The 21,071-nt window shown below is 28.0% G+C and overlaps 1 protein-coding gene and 1 long non-coding RNA gene across 2 annotated transcripts; both read left to right on the top strand.

The window, feature by feature from the left end:
- Positions 1–413: 413 nt before the first annotated feature.
- On the top strand, positions 414–2,455 carry LOC115720605 (MADS-box protein JOINTLESS). Its single transcript, XM_030649759.2, has 6 exons — positions 414–570; positions 976–1,158; positions 1,601–1,688; positions 1,967–2,028; positions 2,128–2,227; positions 2,342–2,455. The coding sequence occupies exons 2-6, from the start codon at positions 977–979 to the stop codon at positions 2,438–2,440; spliced, it is 531 nt and encodes a 176-aa protein (XP_030505619.2). The 5' UTR covers positions 414–570; position 976; the 3' UTR covers positions 2,441–2,455.
- A 7,622-nt stretch (positions 2,456–10,077) lies between these two features.
- On the top strand, positions 10,078–20,639 carry LOC133034673 (uncharacterized). Its single transcript, XR_009686069.1, has 4 exons — positions 10,078–10,091; positions 16,316–16,354; positions 16,663–16,808; positions 20,489–20,639. It is a non-coding gene; the product is annotated as an uncharacterized LOC133034673 (long non-coding RNA).
- The last annotated feature ends 432 nt before the right edge of the window (positions 20,640–21,071 follow it).

The raw sequence follows: 21,071 nt of genomic DNA, 5'->3' as shown, positions 1-21,071 counted from the left end.
GGGTTTAGGTCCGGGGTTGAATTTGGGTTCGGGTCAAAAGTCGGGTTCAGCGCTAGGGCCGTGGGGAGGGGATTTGGGTCCGAGGTCGGAGTCTAAAATATTGATTAAGAAAAAAAAAACTGTTTAAAAAAATATTGAAAGTAATTTTTTTTGTTTTTAAAATTTTGATTTCTAATTAAAAAAGTGAAAAGTGAAAATAGTTTTATAGAACATGTTTTTGAAAAATATTTTCACTTTTTCAATTTTAAAAGCAGAAAACTAATTAAAAAAGTGTTACAAAACACCACTATTATTACACTTATTTTTAAAAGTAAATAGTGAACCATATCGTTTTCCTAATTTTTTTCTAGAGTAGACAACATTGAAAAAAAAATGCCCATATTTTCCTTTCTATAAAAACTTGCACACTTGCAGAAATCATTCTCTCTCTCTCTCTCTCTCTCTCTCTCTCTCTCTCTCTCTCTCTCTCTCTCTCTCTCTCTCTCTCTCTCTCTCTCTTCAATTGGTGGCTTAAATTTGTAACTGGGTTCCTCGTGGTGCAATCGGAGTAATAATATACAAATAATAAAGGTAAAATTATAATCTGTATATTATTATTAATTTTCTAAACACATACAAAATCTGGAAATCATTTTTTTTTTTCATTCAAAAATGTACTCTTCAATTTTTCAGATCTTTTTTTTTATCAGTTTACAAATTAAAGTGAACTCATTGCTGTATATATATATATATATTATATATGATATCTTTCTACTGTCACTAACTAGATAGCTAGGGTTGACTAGTAATACTTTATAAAAATATATATATATATATATAAAATATAATTTGTTTAGATTTGGTTGAGAAAAGTGTTTTAATGGGGTTTAAATTTGTTCTTCTTATCTGGGTAAAGTTTTTTATGGCTTGATCTATACTATACATATACATATATATATATTATAATTAATTTTGTTTAATTAATTATTTTATTAGAATGACAAGACAAAAAATAGAGATTAAGAAGATAGAAAATATAACGGCAAGACAAGTGACATTTTCGAAGAGAAGAAGAGGGCTTTTTAAGAAGGCTTTAGAGCTTTCAACTCTTTGTGATGCTGAAATTGCTCTCATTGTCTTTTCAACCACTGGAAAACTCTATCATTATGCAACTTCAAGGTTATATAATTCATTTATTTATTTATTTCCTTCTTCTAATTCTTCTATTCATTTTTTTTATTAATTAATAATAAAATTTGGGCTTAATTACAACTTAAACATATAATTAATTCTTGTCTTGTCTTGTTGTACTTACCATTCAGTCATTACAAGATAAAATATTTATATTATAATATACAATTATAGTACTTATTTGAAATACTGTACTATGCATATATAGGTATATATATATTATATATAGTACGTACGTATTGTACAATTTACCTTTTTTGTTCTTGGTTTTGAAAGTAATGATAAATATCAGATGTGATTTTTTTTTTCAGCTAATTGTATATGAACTTAATTATATAAAAATATGTATATCATTTGTTGTTATATAGTAGTTGATTAAGATTTGTTTTTATACCTTTAATTTATTGTATATATATGTATATAAAATTAGTATGCCGCAAGTGATTGAAAGGCATAAATCTCACTCAGATGAAAATCGTCTTCACAATAAATTGAGCCAACCATCTGATATGCTTGAGGTACGTATATATATATATTTATATATATATATTACAATTAACAATTCATGAAATAGTGTATGTATACTTAATTAGTAAGCCATAAGAATATTTAGTTATATTTTCTTATTAATTGGATTACGTTTGTAAAAACAAGAATCTGATACATTAATATTTTAAAAAATTAATGTAAATTATGAATGGGTCTAATATTGTATAATAAATTATGATTAATTAATAGAAAGAATTTAATAGATTATATGACAATGGTTTAATAATATTCTACTTTATTATTTTAGAACGAAAGAAAACGATATGCATTACTGAAGAAAGAGCTTGAAAAAAAGACAATGGAACTTAGGTACGTACATTATATTTATATATATATATACATGTGCATATAAATAATTTGATATATATAATTAACTAATTAATATCTAACTAATTTAAATGCATACAGACATGTTATGGGAGAAAACCTTCAAGAACTAAGTCTTGAAGAATTAAAGAAACTAGAAAAATCAGTTCATATTAGCTTAAGCCGTGTTAATGAAATAAAGGTTTGATCATGATCCTTCTTTTATACATTTAATTTATAATTTGTTTATGATTTCATTCTATATTTATATATATATATTGGTAAATAATTATTATTTGTGTCTTATATATTTCAGGATCAAACCAATTTAAAAGAGATCACATTTCTATTAGAATATTTTATATATGGAAGTTATTTTCTAATTAAGGAAATGATTTTCTATTTAAGGAAATAAATAAATAATTGATTTTCTGATAAATGAATATTTTATATTCATTAAATCTGGAGAAAATCAATTATGTAATATTCTATATATGGTCAGATTTCTATATTCATTACCTGATTTGATTTCCTGAATTAATTGTCAAAATATTCTGACAATTAATGTGGCACAGATACTGATGGAGTATCTCACCTATAAATATAGGGTCTCGGTCCCAGAGCTCCTCACTCATTCTGAATTCATTCAGCAAATTCCATCTAAAGAGAGTTGAGAGAGCGAGGAAGCCCGAACTCCAATACTGAAGCTATCGCAGGGATTGAAGCTCAAAGATCAATGGCTGGAGGTACATCGATCCTTTCATTGCATATATTATAGATATGATTACAGTTTTATTTTCCGCATTTCATATCATTGTATATGCTATATTACATACACTATATATATAAACGAGTTGGTATCGAAGCGATTTATCTACTTGCCTTGATTTTATTTGAGTTTCATATATATATATATACATACATATACTGTTCATATATATACATATTTGTTTTCGGTTCTGTATATATATATATTTATATTCATACCATTTATATTATATATACTTTTTTTAATCAGTATATACATATATATATATATTTTATTGTTCATATATACATATATATTTTATACTCATACATTCGTACGTGTATATATATATATTTTATATGTATATATGTTTATATATATATTGTATATTATATATATATGTTTTGTCACATAATAATAATCATAATATTCATTTTTTTATTATGTGATATATACATGCATATATATATATATACATGCGTATATATAATCACGATCGGTCCATGGTTTTGTTTTTTCCTTTTTTCATTTTTGGTGTTTATTTCGAATTCTATATACATTACTATATTCGTATAGTATTATAGATCGATCTAAGCATTGAAAATTCATTGAAAAACTTAAAGATAGAAAAAATTTTCGGTTAAAAACTTTTTCGGACCGATTAGTTTCGTGATATTAAAGTATATATTTTTTCGTGTTTTCGTGCATAAAATCTATGTGGATCTCTTTATTATTTGATTTAGAACATTTTAGATTTGAAAACACGCAATTTGGTCGTCGGAAACGCAATTTCCGATCGGGTTTGGAGTCGGGTTCGACGGACCGCGTGCGAAAAACGGGTCAAAATCGACCTGGTTCGCTGAAAGAAGACGACGCGAAAACGACATGTCGTTTGGAGAAAACGACGTGTCGTTTGGCGTAAAACGACGTGTCGTTTGAATGGCACATTGCGGTTTGTCGTTGCTTTGAAAAACGACATGTCGTTTTGCACATTGTGGAAAACGACATGTCGTTTATACTCTTATGAATCAGCCTTGCATTGAAAAAACGACGTGTCGTTTTTACGATGTAGGAAAACGACGTGTCGTTTTCTTCTTCATTTTCGGCCCTTCAAATTTTGGAAAAACGACGTGTCGTTTTGCTCTTTGCAAAAACGACATGTCGTTTGGCGGTATGGATTTTTCAAAAAAAAAAAAAAAAAAAAAAAAAAAAAAAAAAAAAGGGAAAAATTCCGAATTTTTTTATAAATTTTTATTTATTTGGAATATTAATTATTTTCCCATTTCAGTGTTAATTTAGTCAATAAATTGCATTTAGTTAATTTTCCATTTTTGTTTAATACATATATATAGTATAAATTGAAAATGGAAATTTGTTTAAATTTGGTAATTTATTACATGATTTATTTAGGCATGTAAAAATTGTGCTAATTTGTGCATTTAATTATATATTACCAAATTTCTGCAATTTATTGTCTAAATTAATTTTGAAAAATCTGCCATTAATTTCATATTAAGGAATTTGCATTTAATTAATTATCATACATTAATTGTATTATTTTGTAATTATTTGATAAATTTATGTTTAATGCAATTACTTTAGATATGTATGATTTAAATGCTATTCATAAATTCCTTTTATAGTCTTCCAGATATATTTAGAAATATTCAAACATTAAGATAGGTTGAATATTTTATTTAGCAATTAAGTTTCATAAAACTTCATAAAATTATTCATAAAATATTCATAAAACTTTATAAAATGAATAAAATATGAATAAAACGTAAGTAGTTTTGTGGTTTGACATAAGAAAACATGAACACAGGGACAAATGCTCATATCTAGAACGGTTTTTAATGATCTTCGGACGACCACACTAGGAGCACTAATCTCGGTGATTGTACATTATGTTAATAACGAAATTACTTTTAGGTAGAGCCCAATACCTAATGCAAAGTGAAAATATAATTTTTTATAATTAGGGAGTAGCCACAGCATCTTTAATTATATAAAATTATATATTAATTAAAATTCACCTTAATGGACAAAACTTGTAATTAATTATTTGGATATAATAATTTTACCCCACAGGGATTTTATTATATTTTTATAATTAATTAGGATAATATATTAAGTTAAATTCTCTTAATTTACCCCACATGGGAGTTATGAGGATTTGAATTAATAGTGTTATCACAAATTTTAATTAAAGATAGATTTCATTCCTCCATTATTTCTAAATTAAATACTTCATTAAATCTATCATAAAGTTCATACAATTTTATTAGATTTAAAATTTAGCCCACAGGCAATTTTAGATTTAATAAAATTTTCATCTTCATCTTGTTTCTACATTGGTAAAACATGAATTCATTAAAGCCTCGAATTCTTTTAAACATCTAAATTTTTTGTAATCCTATTCTTGCGGCTATTTCATCCACCTCTAAATATGCCGAAATCACTAGTGAAATCCCTGAGCTTAGGAGTGACAACTTCAAAATCTGGAAGGAACGAGTTCTTCTCCACTAGCTTGCACGACATGGATTATGCAATAAGGAAAGATGAACCGAGTTGCTATCACGATGCTTAACCTTGCTGGCGAGATTACCTTTGCGTGAAAAGTGGGAGCAATCTAATCGTCTCTCGCATCATGTTCATTATGTCCGGAATTCCTATGGGAATGCGTGGATCGGTGGAGCCACCGAGAAGGTGAAAGACTTTATCAAAGTTATGGATGAGCGGTTTGACACTTCGAGATAAATCTTTATTCATCAACCTCATCCAAGAGTTCTCGTCCTGACAAACTCACCTATGGTGTTAAAGGAGTTCGAGAACATATTTCTAAAATGAGGGACATCCTTTGCTCATTTGAAGAAACTCGACGTTATCATTCACGATACCTTCTGGTTCATTACATCCTTCTGAATCTTCCTCCACGGTATGGGCCTTTCAAAATTTCCTACAACACACATAAAGAAAAATGGACTATCGATGAATTGATGACCATGTGTGTTCAAGAGGAAGCCAGGCTCCTACGGGAGCAAGGAGAAAGTGTTCACACGACCACTCAACCCTAAGAAACGCAAGCCATTCAAGAAGAGCAAAGGGAAAAAGCCCATGGCTCCCAAGGCTGCCATAAAGAAAGATTCCATCAAATGTTTCTTTTGTAAACAAAAGGGACATGCTAAAAAGGGAGTGCGACCGAGTTCAAGAAATGGATGGATGACAAAGGTAATCCAATTTCCTTAGTATGTTATGAATCTAATATGGCTAATGTTAATCTTAACACATGGTGGATTGATTCGGTTCAACAATTCACATAACAAATTCCTTGCGGGATATTCAAAATCTAAGGAAGCCTTGATGGCAAGTGAGCAAAGCATCTTATCTGGAAACAAGATGGGCTCACATGTGGAAGCTATTGGAACATGCAATTTAGTTTTAAGTAATGGTTTTATTTTAAAGTTAGAAGAGACCTTTTATGTACCAAGTTTCTCACAGAGAAACTTGATTTCGATTTCAAGACTTATACCCTTTGGTTTTTCCTTTACATTTTCGGACAAATATTTTAATTTATATTATAAATGCGAATGTGTTGGAAATGGTATTTTGTCGATGGTCTTTCTTGCCTTAATTTACAAAATAATACCACTAATAATGTTATGCATGTTCACGCGCACTTAAGAGATGTGTTATGAAAGAGGATTCACTGTACATTGTGGCACGGAGATTGGGACATATCTCCATTGATAGAATTAAAAGATTGGTAAAAGATGGGGTACTCAATACCTTAGATTTTATCGACTTTGATACTTGTGTGGATTGCATTAAGGGAAAGCAAACCTCCGAGTCGTCAAAGCGGTGTCCATAGGAGTTCGAAATATTAGAAATCATACATACGATATATGTAGTCCGGATATGGAGTCACATGGTCGAAATACTTCATCTCATTCATAGATGATTACTCACGCTACATGTATATCTACTTACTTCATAATAAAAGTGAAGCATTAGATGTCTTTAAGATATTTAAAAGGCCGAAGTAGAGAAACAATGCAACAAGCAAATTAAGATAGTGAGATCGGATAGAGGAGGTGAGTATTATGGTAGATACACGAGAAGATGGACAAGCACCTGGTGCATTTGCGAAGTTTCTTGAAGAAAATGGGATTGTTGCCCATTACACCTTGCCGTACACGAGCAAAATGGTGTTGCGAGAAAGAAGAAGCAGAACATTAATGGACATGGTGCGGAGTATGCTAGTAGCGACTCTAACCTTCCTAAATCCTTGTGAATTTGAAGCATTAAAGACATCCGTGTACATATTAAGCGAGTTCCAACAAAGGCGATCAAAAACTCCTTTTGAATTATGGAAAGGTTGGAAACCAAGTTTGAATCATGTACGCATTTGGGGATGTCCATGCGAAGTCAGAATATATAATCCACAAGAGAAGAAATTGGACCCAAGGACCATAAGCGGATTCTTTATAGGGTATTTGAAAAGTCTAAAGGTTACAAGTTTTATTGTCCATCTCATAGCACAAGAATTGTGGAATCAAGGAATGCAAAATTTCTTGAGAATGCCTTGATCGATGGGAGTGATCAATCGAAAAGGACTTAGGTCACGAGAAAGATCCTTGAACCTTCCACTTCAAAGGCAAGATTGATAATGGTTAACACTCTTTGTCGTTCAAACGAATGTTGAACAACCATTACCAATCCTTGAAGATCCTGAAGTTGGTAATGATAATCCGGTAGATCAAAATGTTCAAGAGTTGCACGCATTTGTTGAACAACTTTCTTGAACTTTCTTGCTTTGCTCCCCCGAAACTCGTTGGTGAAGTCTTAAGAAGATCTACTTAGACTTTATCAAACCAAGGATTTATAAAGACTATGTTGTGTATTTATTAGAATCGATATTGGAATTGGAAATGATCCCGAGAAACGTTTTTACAAGCTATGAACGAGTAGAGAATCAAAATTGTGGTACAATCTTATGGATGATGAAATGAGATTACATGAGGTGCAACGAGTGCGGGAACTTGTAAAGTTGCCTAATGGGGCGAGAGCCATTGGGCGTAAATGGGTCATAAAACTAAGAAAGACTCGTTAGGCAACATCGAGAGGTACAAAGCGAGACTTGTTGCTAAAGGATTCACTCGAAGAGGAAGGAATTGACTATACGGAGACTTTTTCTCCCGTATCAAAGAAAGATTCCCCGAGAGTCATCTTGGCATTAGTTGCTCATTTTGATTTAGAGTGGAGCGAGATGGATGTAAAAGCTTGCTTTTCCGAATGGTGATGCAGAGGAGGTATACATGAAACAACCGGAAAGGATTCTCCTCTAAGTGAAGGTCGGGATTTGGTATGCAAGCTCGAAGTCCATCTATGGATTAAAACAAGCATCCCGCCAATGATAGTATTTAAAATTTCATGATGTCATCTCTTCCTTTGGATTTGAAGAGAATGTCATGGACCAATGCATATACCGAAGGAAAGTGGGAGTAAAATGTTTGTTTTCTTGTTTTATATGTGCACGATATTCTTCTTGCATCCAAGGATAAAGGGTTGCTACGTGAAGTGAAAAAATTTCTTTCAAAGAACTTTGAGATGTCAGACATGGGTGAAGCATCCTATGTCATAGGCATTAAGATTCATAGAGATAGATACGAGGTATCTTAGGTTTATCTCGAAGCCTACATCGACGAGTTTTAGAAAGATTTCATATGAAAGATTGTTCACCGAGCGTTGCTCCAATTATGAAGGGTGATAAATTAAATTTGAGCCGGTGCCCAAAGAATGATTTTGAAAGAGAACAAATGAAGAACATTCCTTATGCTTTCTGCGTCGGAAGCCTAATGTATGCTCAGTGTGCACAAGACCGAGCATTGCTTATTCGTGTCGGAATGTTAGGAAGATTTCGAGTAACCCGGATAGACCACGGAAAATTGCAAAGAAAGTTATGAGGTATCTTCAGTACTGGATTACAAACCGATGTTCAAACGGCCGACAATCTAGAAGTAGTTGGCTACTCGGACTCGGATTTGTTGGTTGCAACCGATTCACGTAAATCTACATACGAGTTTACGTGTTTATGTTCTTGGTGGAGTTTGTGTCTGGAGGAGTAACAAACAAACTTTCGTTACTTCTGCTATGGAGGCCGAGTTCGTTTAACGCTGAGGCTACATCACATGGTGTATGGCTAAAGAGTTTCATTTCGAGCCTTAGAGTGGTTGATTCCATTGCGAGGCCGCTAAAGATGTTCCGTGACAATTCGAGTGCTTTGTTTTCATGGCTAAGAACAACAAAAGTGGAAGTCGAAGCAAGCACATCGACATTAAGTACTTAGCTATTATAGAACGTGTTAAGGAAAATAAAGTGGTCATTCAACACATTAGCTTGAATTGATGATTGCCGATCCTATGACAAAAGGCTTGCCACCTCATAAATTCAAGGATCATGTAGAGAACATGGGACTTGGTTCCCTTATGTAATTTGTACAAATAAAGTTATTATTAATGAAACTCTTATTTTGATTTTTCTCATATTTATGCGCATCTTAATTTTACATTTGAGAAAAATTTCAGAGGACCTGAATAAACATAAGGTTTAGGGTTTATTCACTTAAGTACATTGCCACATAAAGTACATTGTTATATAATAAATGTATTGTAATACATGGAAGATAATACTCGATTCATAATGAGGACATGTCGCTATGATTCGTATGTTTATTATATAATGAGGAACGTTGGGTTTGAATATTTTAGTTTAAATGCTGACCAAGTGGGAGAATATTAGAATATTTTATATATGGAAGTTATTTTCTAATTAAGGAAATGATTTTCTATTTAAGGAAATAAATAAATAATTGATTTTCTGATAAATGAATATTTTATATTCATTAAATCTGGAGAAAATCAATTATGTAATATTCTATATATGGTCAGATTTCTATATTCATTACCTGATTTGATTTCCTGAATTAATTGTCAAAATATTCTGACAATTAATGTGGCACGAATGTCTTGATGGAGTATCTCACCTATAAATATAGGGTCTCGGTCCCGAGCTCCTCACTCATTCTGAATTCATTCAGCAAATTCCATCTAAAGAGAGTTGAGAGAGCGAGGAAGCCCGAACTCCAATACTGAAGCTATCGCAGGGATTGAAGCTCAAAGATCAATGGCTGGAGGTACATCGATCCTTTCATTGCATATATTATAGATATGATTACAGTTTTATTTTCCGCATTTCATATCATTGTATATGCTATATTACATACACTATATATATAGTCTAACAATTTCTTCAAAAGGTTAGGAAAAAATAAAACTTTTTATATATATATTTAATAATTTTTTGGTAAATCATCATGTATGATTCATGTAACCAAATTATATGTTATATGCCTAAGTTCACTTTAAAATATTAATTTCAAACTTCCATTTGTTATGAATTCTTGATGAAAACAATTAACCATATATATATATACAAGAATTTCTCATTTTATTCTTGACATTTTTTAAAAGCTTGAATCTAAAAACCATTACACACTAGTGCATTATTTTCAAAGTTACAAATTTTTTCAATGGTTGTGACTAATTGAAGAAAACTATTAATTGTGTTTTTTTTTTCTTTTCAAAACCAATTAGGGAATACCTACTTTATTATGGCTAATTAAAACCATAGTTTTAAAATCATTATAGAGTTTTACATGGATATAATGTGTAAGAAATTTATTAACATATATAAAAGTGTGGGTTACTCTATTGTTTTAAGATAGAACACCTCATAATTCAATTACCATACATCTTACCATATTCTATATTTTAAACCACACTTTCAAATTCTAACCATATATTTATTTATTTATTTTATATCCATATAGTCCTATAAAATTTTGATTCATATATATGAGAGAAGAAAATAGTCATATGATACTATTATTGTCATCTCATCTTACTTATATGCCATCAACAATTTGTTTCCTTGTTCAAACATTACTCATTTGAGTCATACATCTTTTAGCATACGTTTGGTTCTCCATCAATATTACCTTAACAATTATTTAATTTGTTCCCAAAAACTTCTTTTGGGGAACATATAAGTAAGTTATTTTTTGTGCTATGTACTTAATCTTCATCATTTTCATTCACAACAACTTCTCATCTTCAATAACTGTTAAATTTGATCATGAACACCTTTTGTAGCACAAACCCCTTTAGTTCCGAAATTTACCAGGATTTTTATTGATATATATATACTTATTCTTCTCCCTTTTCATCTACCACAAGCTTACTCTCACATTAGGTGGTTCATCTTCATCGTTTGGTGAATCTTTTGTATACAGCTGAATGCCTATATGGTGCCTTGTGCACACTCTTGCCGGGAAACTCGTATGTCTTGAGTTTGAGGGCGGATGTTAGCTCGCATAATGTTGGAAAAAATAATAAATTTTAACTGCAGCGAAATAATAAAGAAATTTACTCGGTTGGGTAAAATTACTAAACTCACAAAACGAAATATATTCACTTATGACTTCAAAATTTCATACACTCACTATCTAAATCTCTCCCTCCCTAATCTCAATACAACTTTTTCTTCTTACTCACTTTCTCACACTCACTTCTTTTTTCATAACTTACTCTTTTTCTCACACACACCTCTCACAAACATAAAAAAATAAATAATTATAGAGTCCCAAAACTTAGGCACCAAGACACTCTAAAACTTGGTCACCAAGACTCTCTAAACTTGTACACCAACTCATTTTCTCACAATTAATAATTACCCAAAAATAAATTGTAACTTAACAAATATAGATAAATAAATTAATTTGAGTCAAACTTCAACATCTCCACCTTGACTCAAATTCTCTAAACTCACAACTCAAACCATCAATAAGAGTTATATGCATCGAGTTCATACTCTCATTACTTCACTTGAGCACTTGTCTTCACATTTTTTAATTTTTCACTGATGCCTTCTTTTTTCAAACAACCTTTTATTGAAATTGGAGTCTTCACCTTGTTGGATTCTTTAACACAAACTGAATGTCTTTTGTGACTCTACCTTTGCTCTTTCTTACCTTTCACAACTACCAAGCTTTAATTCTTAATATTTATTTCACCATCTCTTACAAAATAGTCATGGCCATGAGTATCTAAAACTCTGAAGGAGATTAAGCTCTTCCTCAATGTTGGAACATGTGTAACATCAGTCAGTGTTTTCACAACACCATCAAACATCTTCACTTTAATAGTTCTTATTTCATACAATTTAGAGCAAAATTATTGCCCATCAAAACAGAACATCTATCATATGTCTTATTATAATTATCAAAACACTCCTTATACGGGCACATGCATCTAGAATGAACAACCAGAATCCAAAATCTAAGAATCAGAAAAGTTTTCATTAACTATGATAGAGAGAACATCAGAGTCACTTTCAAAGCCTTCACCAGTAATAGGGGTGTTCATCCGATCCAATCCGCACTTTTTTGGTCAAACAACATCCAATCCGCACTAAGTGCGGATTTCATATTTTGGATCCAATCCGATCCGCATAAGAGTTTAAATCCAATCCAATCCGCAATAGTGCGGATTGGATCGGTTACTTTTTTAATAATAAATTATTTAATATTGCGTAGAAAAAAAAATTAATAAAAGACTATTGTTTCTTAATCTCCAATACTAATCTATTTCCATCTCTATTTATATACAAATTAAACCAATATACATATATATATATATATATATCAATATATATATACTTATCTTTAGATTTACAAGCTAGTATATATATATTTAAACTTTATGTGTATGTGTCTATGTGAATAAGAATTATTTTTCTTGTGTTTTTTATTACAAAATAAACAAAATGTACCAACTTAATATATTACTAAAAAAGATTAAGAAATTAGAAGTTTGTGTATTTTTTTAATTAATATATATTACATATTATAATTTTTTAAAAATATATATAATTAAGTGCGGATTGGATTGGATCGGTTACTTTTTGAGGTCAAACAACATCCAATCCGCACAAGTACGGATTTTAGATTTTTCAATCCAATCCAATCTGCACAAGTGCGGATATCCGCATTTTGCGGATTGGATTGGATTGGATCGTGCGGATTGGATTGGATCGGATACTTTGTGAACACCCCTAACCAGCAACATTTGTGGAATGATAATCTGACGTGTCTTTGCATTCTTAATTCTTCATTGCTTCAAGATGCTTAATCAACTCTTCACAATTCTTCCTAACATGTCCTTTTTGTGAAAACAGTAGCATTCTACTTCCCTCCAAGAGTGTCAATAAGTGCGATTGTCTCTACTGTCATCATATTTTTCTCTCGATGTACTCCTACCACAGCTTGATTCTGACATTGTCATAAGAGCTTGATCAGTATGAGACATACTATTTGGTTGCTTAATGCTATATGTCTCTAAAAGAGCAGTCGACACATCATCCACAATTAAAGTAGTATTTCCAACCCAAGGTGTAGTCACTAGTGTCTCATTTGATATTGGTGAAGAAGCCAACAAAATAATAGTTTGATCATCCTCTTCATCAATTTTGACATATCTAAAATTAACAATTAAGTTATGCACTTTTTAAATCTATTTATATGATCCCTAACATCATCTCCTTCAATTATCTTCAACTCATATAATTGTTTTTTCAAATATAATCTATTTGTTAGGAATTTTGACATATAGAGTTTTTCTAACATTTTTCATAACCCAGAAAAAATTGTTTTATTCAATATACTTTACTTTAATTCAAGAGTTAAACTTAAGTGAATAGTGCTTACCGCTTTTGCCTACAATACTCCCAAACTTCATCAATCATACTCTCAGGCTTCTTTCCCTACAGTGCCTTCAGGAGTCATTGTTGTATTAACACATCTTTCATTGTGCTCTGCCATAAACTGAAATCGTTCTTTCTATCAAAAAGCTCAATCTCAAATTTTTTGAAAGTCATCTTTGACATTTTTGGTGTAGATTTGAACCTTAGCTCTTGATACCACATGTTGGAAAAAAATAATAAACTTCAAGCGTAATGATATAATAAAGAAACAAAGTGAAGAAATTTTACTCAATTTGGTAAAGTACCAAATCCACAAATAGAGATATAATCACTTATAACTTCAAAATTACATACACTCATATCTCAATCTCTCCATTAAATTCCAATACACCATTTGCTTTTTACTCACTCACTTTCTCTCACTCACTTCATCACATCTTGCTCTTCTTCTCACATACACACACCTCTCACAAATACAAAAAAAAAAAACATATTTAAATAGTCTCAGATCTTGGGCACAAAGACACTCTAAAACTTAAATCACTAAGGCTCTTTAAACTTGGCTACTAAGATACATTTTCTCACAATTAATAATTATTTAAAATTAAATTACAACTTAATAAATACAGATAACTAAATTGATTTGAGTCAAACTCTACCACATAATTTATGCGAGCATAGTTTATGCAACCAATATATCCTATATATATATCCTATATATATATTATAGATATATATATTCTTAACTGCTTATATTTGCTCCTCTTTCTTCATTAGTTGCCTATATTGTAACTGATCTATAAATAAAACTCTGAAAATGTAGTTTAATCTATAGTTTCTCATATACAAATTCCATATGCAAACTACATTTTAGGGCATTCAGACCATGAAGCAAAGAATATATATGTATTTATATTTATTTTATGTATTATTGCATAAAGAAAACATAATATTATGCATAACTCAAAATCAAAAATCAGAAGTAAAAAAGTATCATCAGTATATTCTTCAAAACCAATTCTTAACATCAATATAAGGGGTGTTCACAAAGTATCCGATTCAATCCAATCCGCACGATCCAATCCAATCCAATCCGCAAAATACGGATATCCGCACTTGTGCGGATTGGATTGGATTGAAAAATCAAAAATCCGCACTTGTGCGGATTGGATGTTGTTTGACCTCAAAAAATAACCGATCCAATCCAATCCGCACTTAATTATATATATATTTAAAAAATTATAATACATAATATATATTAACTAAAAAAAGATACAAACTTCTAATTTCTTAATCTTTTTTAGTAATATATTGAGTTGGTGCATTTTATTTATTTTGTAATGAAAAACACAAGAAAAATAATTCTTATTCACATAGACACATACACATAAAGTTTAAATATATATATATACTCTAGCTTATTTATTTTAGTAATAGATACATATATATTTTAGTGTAAATAGATAAGTATATATATATTGATATATATTGGTTTAATTTGTATATAAATAGAGATAGAAATAGATTATTATTGGAGATTAAGAGACAATAGTTTTTTTTTAATTTTTTTTTATGAAATATTAAATAATTTATTATTAAAAAAATAACCGATCCAATCCGCACTATTGCGGATTGGATTGGATTAGATTTAAACTCTTATGCGGATCGGATTGGATCCAAAATATGAAATCCGCAGTTAGTGCGGATTGGATGTTGTTTGACCAAAAAAGTGCGGATTGGATCGGATGAACACCCCTATAACTCCATCCCACATGAGTAAATACTTTTATTTTTCCTTTTTTAATTGAGTCATTTGTCTATTAATTTTAGTTAATGACAAATATTAGAGATGAAAATAATGAAATGAGTTTTCCATTTCTAAAAGAGAATTAATGCTTAATTTGATATCTTCTTAGTGTTTGATAAACATGTATAAAACTAGGCTAATTAGCAATTTTTCCCCCTGAACTTTGACATATATCAAATCATGTTCCCTGAACTTTTTTAGCCGTTAAAAATTCTCCCTAAACTATTGAGATTGTTAAATTTAAGGACTTTTGTCTAATTTCATTAAATTTTACTGTTTCAAGTACTAAATCATGCTCCCCAAACTTTGATATCTACCAAGTCATGCCCCTCAAACTTTTATATGTATTAAATCATGCTCCCTGAACTTTAATCCATGTTAGAATTTTTTTACTAAAATTAGATAAAAGTCCTTAAATTTAACAATTTTAATAGTTCAGGGGGAATTTTTAACGGCAAAAAAAGTTCAGGGGGCATGATTTAGTACGTGTCAAAGTTCGGGGGGAAAAATTACTAATTAGCTTTTTATTTTATTTATTATATTTTTTACTATATACTTAGTGTTTATATATATATGTTTGCCTATCAAACATGCTTAATTTGATATCTTCTTACTTTGCTTCTATTCTAATTTATTGTTCACAAAAATGGTCAACTTATTAACTGGTTTATTTATTATAGGTCTGAATTTTACTAAAAAGAATTTATATATATATAGTAAGATTTATTATGCATGTGAATGTGAAGATGAAAATTTGATAGGATATTTCTCAAATATTTCAATGGAATCACATTATTTTAAATATATTAGAGAGTGTTAATAATACTATGATCATTGTGGAAATCACATACTTTTTATTTTATTTTTCTTGGTGTGGCCATTAATTAATTAATTTTTATTAATTATATGTGAAGGGAATTGAGCTACTAGAAGATAACCAGCGAGTACAACAGGTGATAGTTAATTTGATATTTGTGTATTAAATTAATTAATGTGATATTTTATAATTGAGCATTGCTATTAGTCACCAGTAGTGCATAACACTCTTAAGACGTGTCGTTTCACGATTGGCTAGCAATACTTCCTAAAAGTTATTATATTAAACTATATGAGACCCGATACTAAATTAGACCAATAACGATGTATATTGACACGTAGGAGGATGCTAGGCACCACGAGTGTCTTTTATCATTTCTCTTTATAATTATATATATATATATTAATAATGGTATAGAGGATTAAATTAAATATTCTATGGCAGAAGAGTAATGTGGTAAAAGTTGGAGATGCATTAGAGAAATGCTTAATTGACTCAACCTCAACTAATAGTCATATATTCAATCAACCTCAAACTCAAAGTCAAAATCAAAATCATTTTGACTCATCAGATACTACTCTCAAACTCGGGTACGTAATTATTTTTCAACTCGTGCATTTTTATAATTTTTAAAGTATAAATTTGTAAAAAAAAAATATATGATTTTTTTCTTGAGAATTTTTTTTAAAAAAACAGCATAAAGTAACTGGTTACCTTTTATGGTAATTAGTTATCCCTCAGCTTACCATAAGGGTACTTAATTACCCTTATCCAATTTTCCCATACAATAACCTTTTTAAAAGAAAAAAAAAATCATATTTATTTATAAAAAATATAAAAACCTATAAAAATTATAATTTCCTCAATATATTTTTATAATTAAAAGACTACTCCAACTCTAAGCATAATCAATCTCTCTGAAATTTTCTCAAATTTAGTCTAACACTTTCAACCGTTTAAGGCACCTAATAAATATTCTTTTTAGATATATATAAATAAAATAGTATGAGCATTTTTTATTAGAATAATCATATATATATTTAAAATATTTTTCCAAATATTACACACTAAAATGTTTTCATATTTTGAATTCACATATAACTGTTTTTTTATTAATCTAAAGTTACACATAATATCCACTAGAATCTCTCCACCATTGGCAAAACCTAACATTTTAAATTCTCCTAAGAAATACAAAATAGGGATAATTACATAAGGCACAATTTTTTATAAAAAAATTATATTTTTACGTTTATAGAATTTTTTTTTTTTATATTTTTACGGTTTTCATGAAAACAATACGAAAATAACAAGAAAACTACATAAAAGTAACATGAAAATAACATTTAAATAACATTAAAACAACAACAAAAAATAATATACAAATAACAAAAAATCAACAACAAAATTAACAAGAATACAACATAAAAAGACCGTATTTTCTATAAATAACATAAAAATATCGTAAAAATATTTAAAATTCCGTGAAATCGTATTTTTGTAATTTTTTGTTGTTTTTGTGTATTTGTGAAATAATCCCTATAAAATATGAAATTTATTCATTATTACTAGAAATGATATATATATATAATTATAAATAATTAGCATTTTTACCCCTTGAACTTTTGATACTTTTTTATTTTTTGTTAAATTCCATTTTTTACCGTTAAAAGTTAGCATTTTTACCCCCTAAATTTTGACAAATACAAAATTTTTCTCTGTTCATTAAAAAAAAATAATTTAAAAAATTATAATATTCTATGAATTCTAAAAAAAATTAATAAAAATTATTAAAAAAAATGTTAAAAATATTAAACTAATTAAATAATATTAAGTTTATTTAAGAAAACCTAAATTATTCCTAAAAAAATATTTTCAAAAATATTTTATTATAAACACTTATCTTAAAAAATGAAACTAAAACTATTGAAAATCCAATAAATAATTTAAATAAATTAATATTTTTTTAAGAAAAAATTAAACTTATTTATATTTATAAACTCATATATCTTAAAAAATAAAGAAAAGTAATTAAAAATCAAATAAAAATATAAAATTATTTTGAAAAAAATTATAAATTAAACTAGAAAAATATTATGTTAACTTAAGAAAATTTAAATTTTTGGACAAAAAAAAATAGACTCAAGCTTGTTCCCGTAAATTTTTTTACGAAAATTAAAATTTTAATATATATATATTTTTATATCTAAATGAATTTTTTCATAAAAATAAATAATTTCTAAATCATTTAATTAGTTTTAATATTTTAATTTTGTTTTTAGTTTTCTTAATCATTTAAAATAATTTTTTAGGAGCTAAGTTAATTTTTTAAGAAATACTATAAAACATATTGAATCTTTCTTATTTTTATTTTTAAGGAAAATGTTTGATAGTTATCAAAATTTAGGGAGCAAAGTTATTAATTAGCAAAAATACGTTAGCATTTAAACAGAATAATGAAATGAAACCTAACAGAAAGACTAAATTTCTGTAAAAGTAAAAATATAAAGAAAATTCTTAACAAGCCGTATATTTTAGGGAACAAAATTAATATTGTCGAAAATTCTGAAAAATAATTTTACTATTTCTTTATACAAAATCCATAAGAGGAACATAGAAATAAAGAAAAGTAAAGAGTTGGTGGCAGTTGAAATAAGATTACTCTTTTGTACTTCACAAAAACTAGAATACAATAATATAATTTGCAAAATATATTAGCTAATAATTATTACTTCCTTTATAATGTATTATATATAAGTATGTATAAGTATGTATGATAAAAGTACTATATAATATATACTTCATTCAAAAAAAGAAAGTACTATATTTACTTTTCAAAACTAGCAAGCAAGGTAGTACATATTATTAAAAGTTGTTAAGTTTAACAGCCTGGTTGGTTGGTTTGGTTAATTAGGTTACTCATAGCTTATATTTTGGACCACAAGAGCAAGAGGTATTGTACTTTTTTACAAACAAATACATAAATCTCCTCAAAAAAAATAATAAGAAATTACCCTTACAACAACTATAAATCAACTATAAATAAATTATAAAATAATTAAAAATATAATCTCATGACAATTTTGATACAACTATAGATAAACTATAATAAAACCAAAAAGACAGTTTATTAGTTTTACAAAAGATATGTTTTTGTAAATAAAAAAACTCAAAGCGCATAAAAATAAAATTTTTTCGTGTTAACGTATTTTTCTAATTTTTTTAAAATTTTTTTTGGTCTATTATGTAAATTCTTTTTTTAGAATATTATCTCACCAAGATTTTAATTTCTCTATTTTACTTCAAATTTTTACTTTACAATATGCATCTATTTTTTTATTTTAATATATTTTATTCATTTCAAATATAAAATATTAATATTTACATATATTCTTATATAAAAATAAAATTAAATCTCAAATAATTAATAAAATATGTTAAGGATAATGAATATTAGTATTTTGTAAATGTAGAGGATAAATAATAAATTTTAAAGAAACTTTAAAATAAAAGAGTTTAGAAGATTTAATTTAATGTGTTTTTAGTTTAGCTCTAATATTTTTAAAGATTGGAATTATATCCCATATGATCTAAGTTCTCTTAAGAGCTTCTACCAAAATAAAAAGCTGAATCCAAAACATTCTTTTTGTACAAACATTGTTGCTTATTTATTTCAATTTTTATACATATATATAAGCAGTTGTGCCATAAGTACCTAAAATTTTAAATTCGTAAACAATATAAATCTACTAATTTTTATAGCGATATAAGTATTTAATATTAGTGAAACTGTAATTTTTATCTTTGTTAGTATCGTAAATTTATAATCAAACTTAACTTTTGAATTTGTTAAAAGAAAATTCATTTAAAAATAATTAATATTACACGTTTTTATTCAGATTCAATAACTTAGAACTTTGAGTTTTATATGTGTCATATACTAATGAAATTTATATTGACGAAACTAAATAAAAATTACAATTTATTAATATTTGATACTTATATTACTAAAAAAAATATTATTGAGTTTATAGTAATTAGAAATTCAAAAGTATTTATGTTTGTTAATATCTCTAAAAAAATATATTTGTTTATGGTAAATTTACTCTTTATAAATATAATTCATTAAAAAAAATTATTACATATATTTTAAGTGTATATATATTATTATTCGGTTTTTTTTATTGAAGTATCTATATATATTTATATATTAAATTCGATTTCACTCACAAATAATGGTTGAAAGTAACTTTTATTTTATTTATTGCAGGTTACCATTTCCCAATTGCAGTTATAATTAAGGCAGTGTGTTTGTAGTTTGAATATTAAAAATATTTACTTTCATTTTATTTAGAATAAGACAAAGTGTAATAATAAAAGAAATATATGTTGTCAAGTATAATTTTATATACTTTCTACCATTTATAATGCTGATAAATTATTTATTCACATGTATTATTATTTTTTTTAGTAAAGTGTACTAATACAGATTTTTTTTTTTTTTTTTTTTTGAAAAAAACCTCAATAAATCCAATAACATTTAAAGTTGGGTAAATACTATTTTGGATCCTGTATTTTGCAAAAGTTATAGATTGGACCTTGTGTTTTGTGAAATGACAAAATAAACCCTGTATTTTCTAAAATAGTAAAAATAAGACCCTGAACTTAATTTTTAACTTTTTTTTAATACAACCAACTTGAAGACAATGCTTAATACGAACAGGTACAAAAAAATATAAACAGTTTTGTTATAACACTTTTAGATCGGATTATAATTAAACTTTATTTTGACAAAAAATCAATTCAGGGTCCTATTTGTAGTATTTTAAAAAATACAGGATCCATTTTGTCAT

This window comes from Cannabis sativa, chromosome 2, assembly GCF_029168945.1.
Source record: "Cannabis sativa cultivar Pink pepper isolate KNU-18-1 chromosome 2, ASM2916894v1, whole genome shotgun sequence".
Classification (NCBI taxonomy): domain Eukaryota; kingdom Viridiplantae; phylum Streptophyta; class Magnoliopsida; order Rosales; family Cannabaceae; genus Cannabis; species Cannabis sativa.
The sequence above is the reverse complement of the archived record's forward strand: the minus strand, read 5'-3'. Positions and strand labels throughout refer to the sequence as shown.

Excerpts from the sequence above, each read along its gene's own strand:
- LOC115720605 (XM_030649759.2), top strand. The coding sequence starts at position 977 with ATGACAAGACAAAAAATAGAGATTAAGAAGATAGAAAATATAACGGCA. Across the intron at positions 1,159-1,600 it reads TATCATTATGCAACTTCAAG|TATGCCGCAAGTGATTGAAA; the intron begins GTTATATAATTC and ends ATATAAAATTAG. Across the intron at positions 2,029-2,127 it reads AAAAAGACAATGGAACTTAG|ACATGTTATGGGAGAAAACC; the intron begins GTACGTACATTA and ends AAATGCATACAG.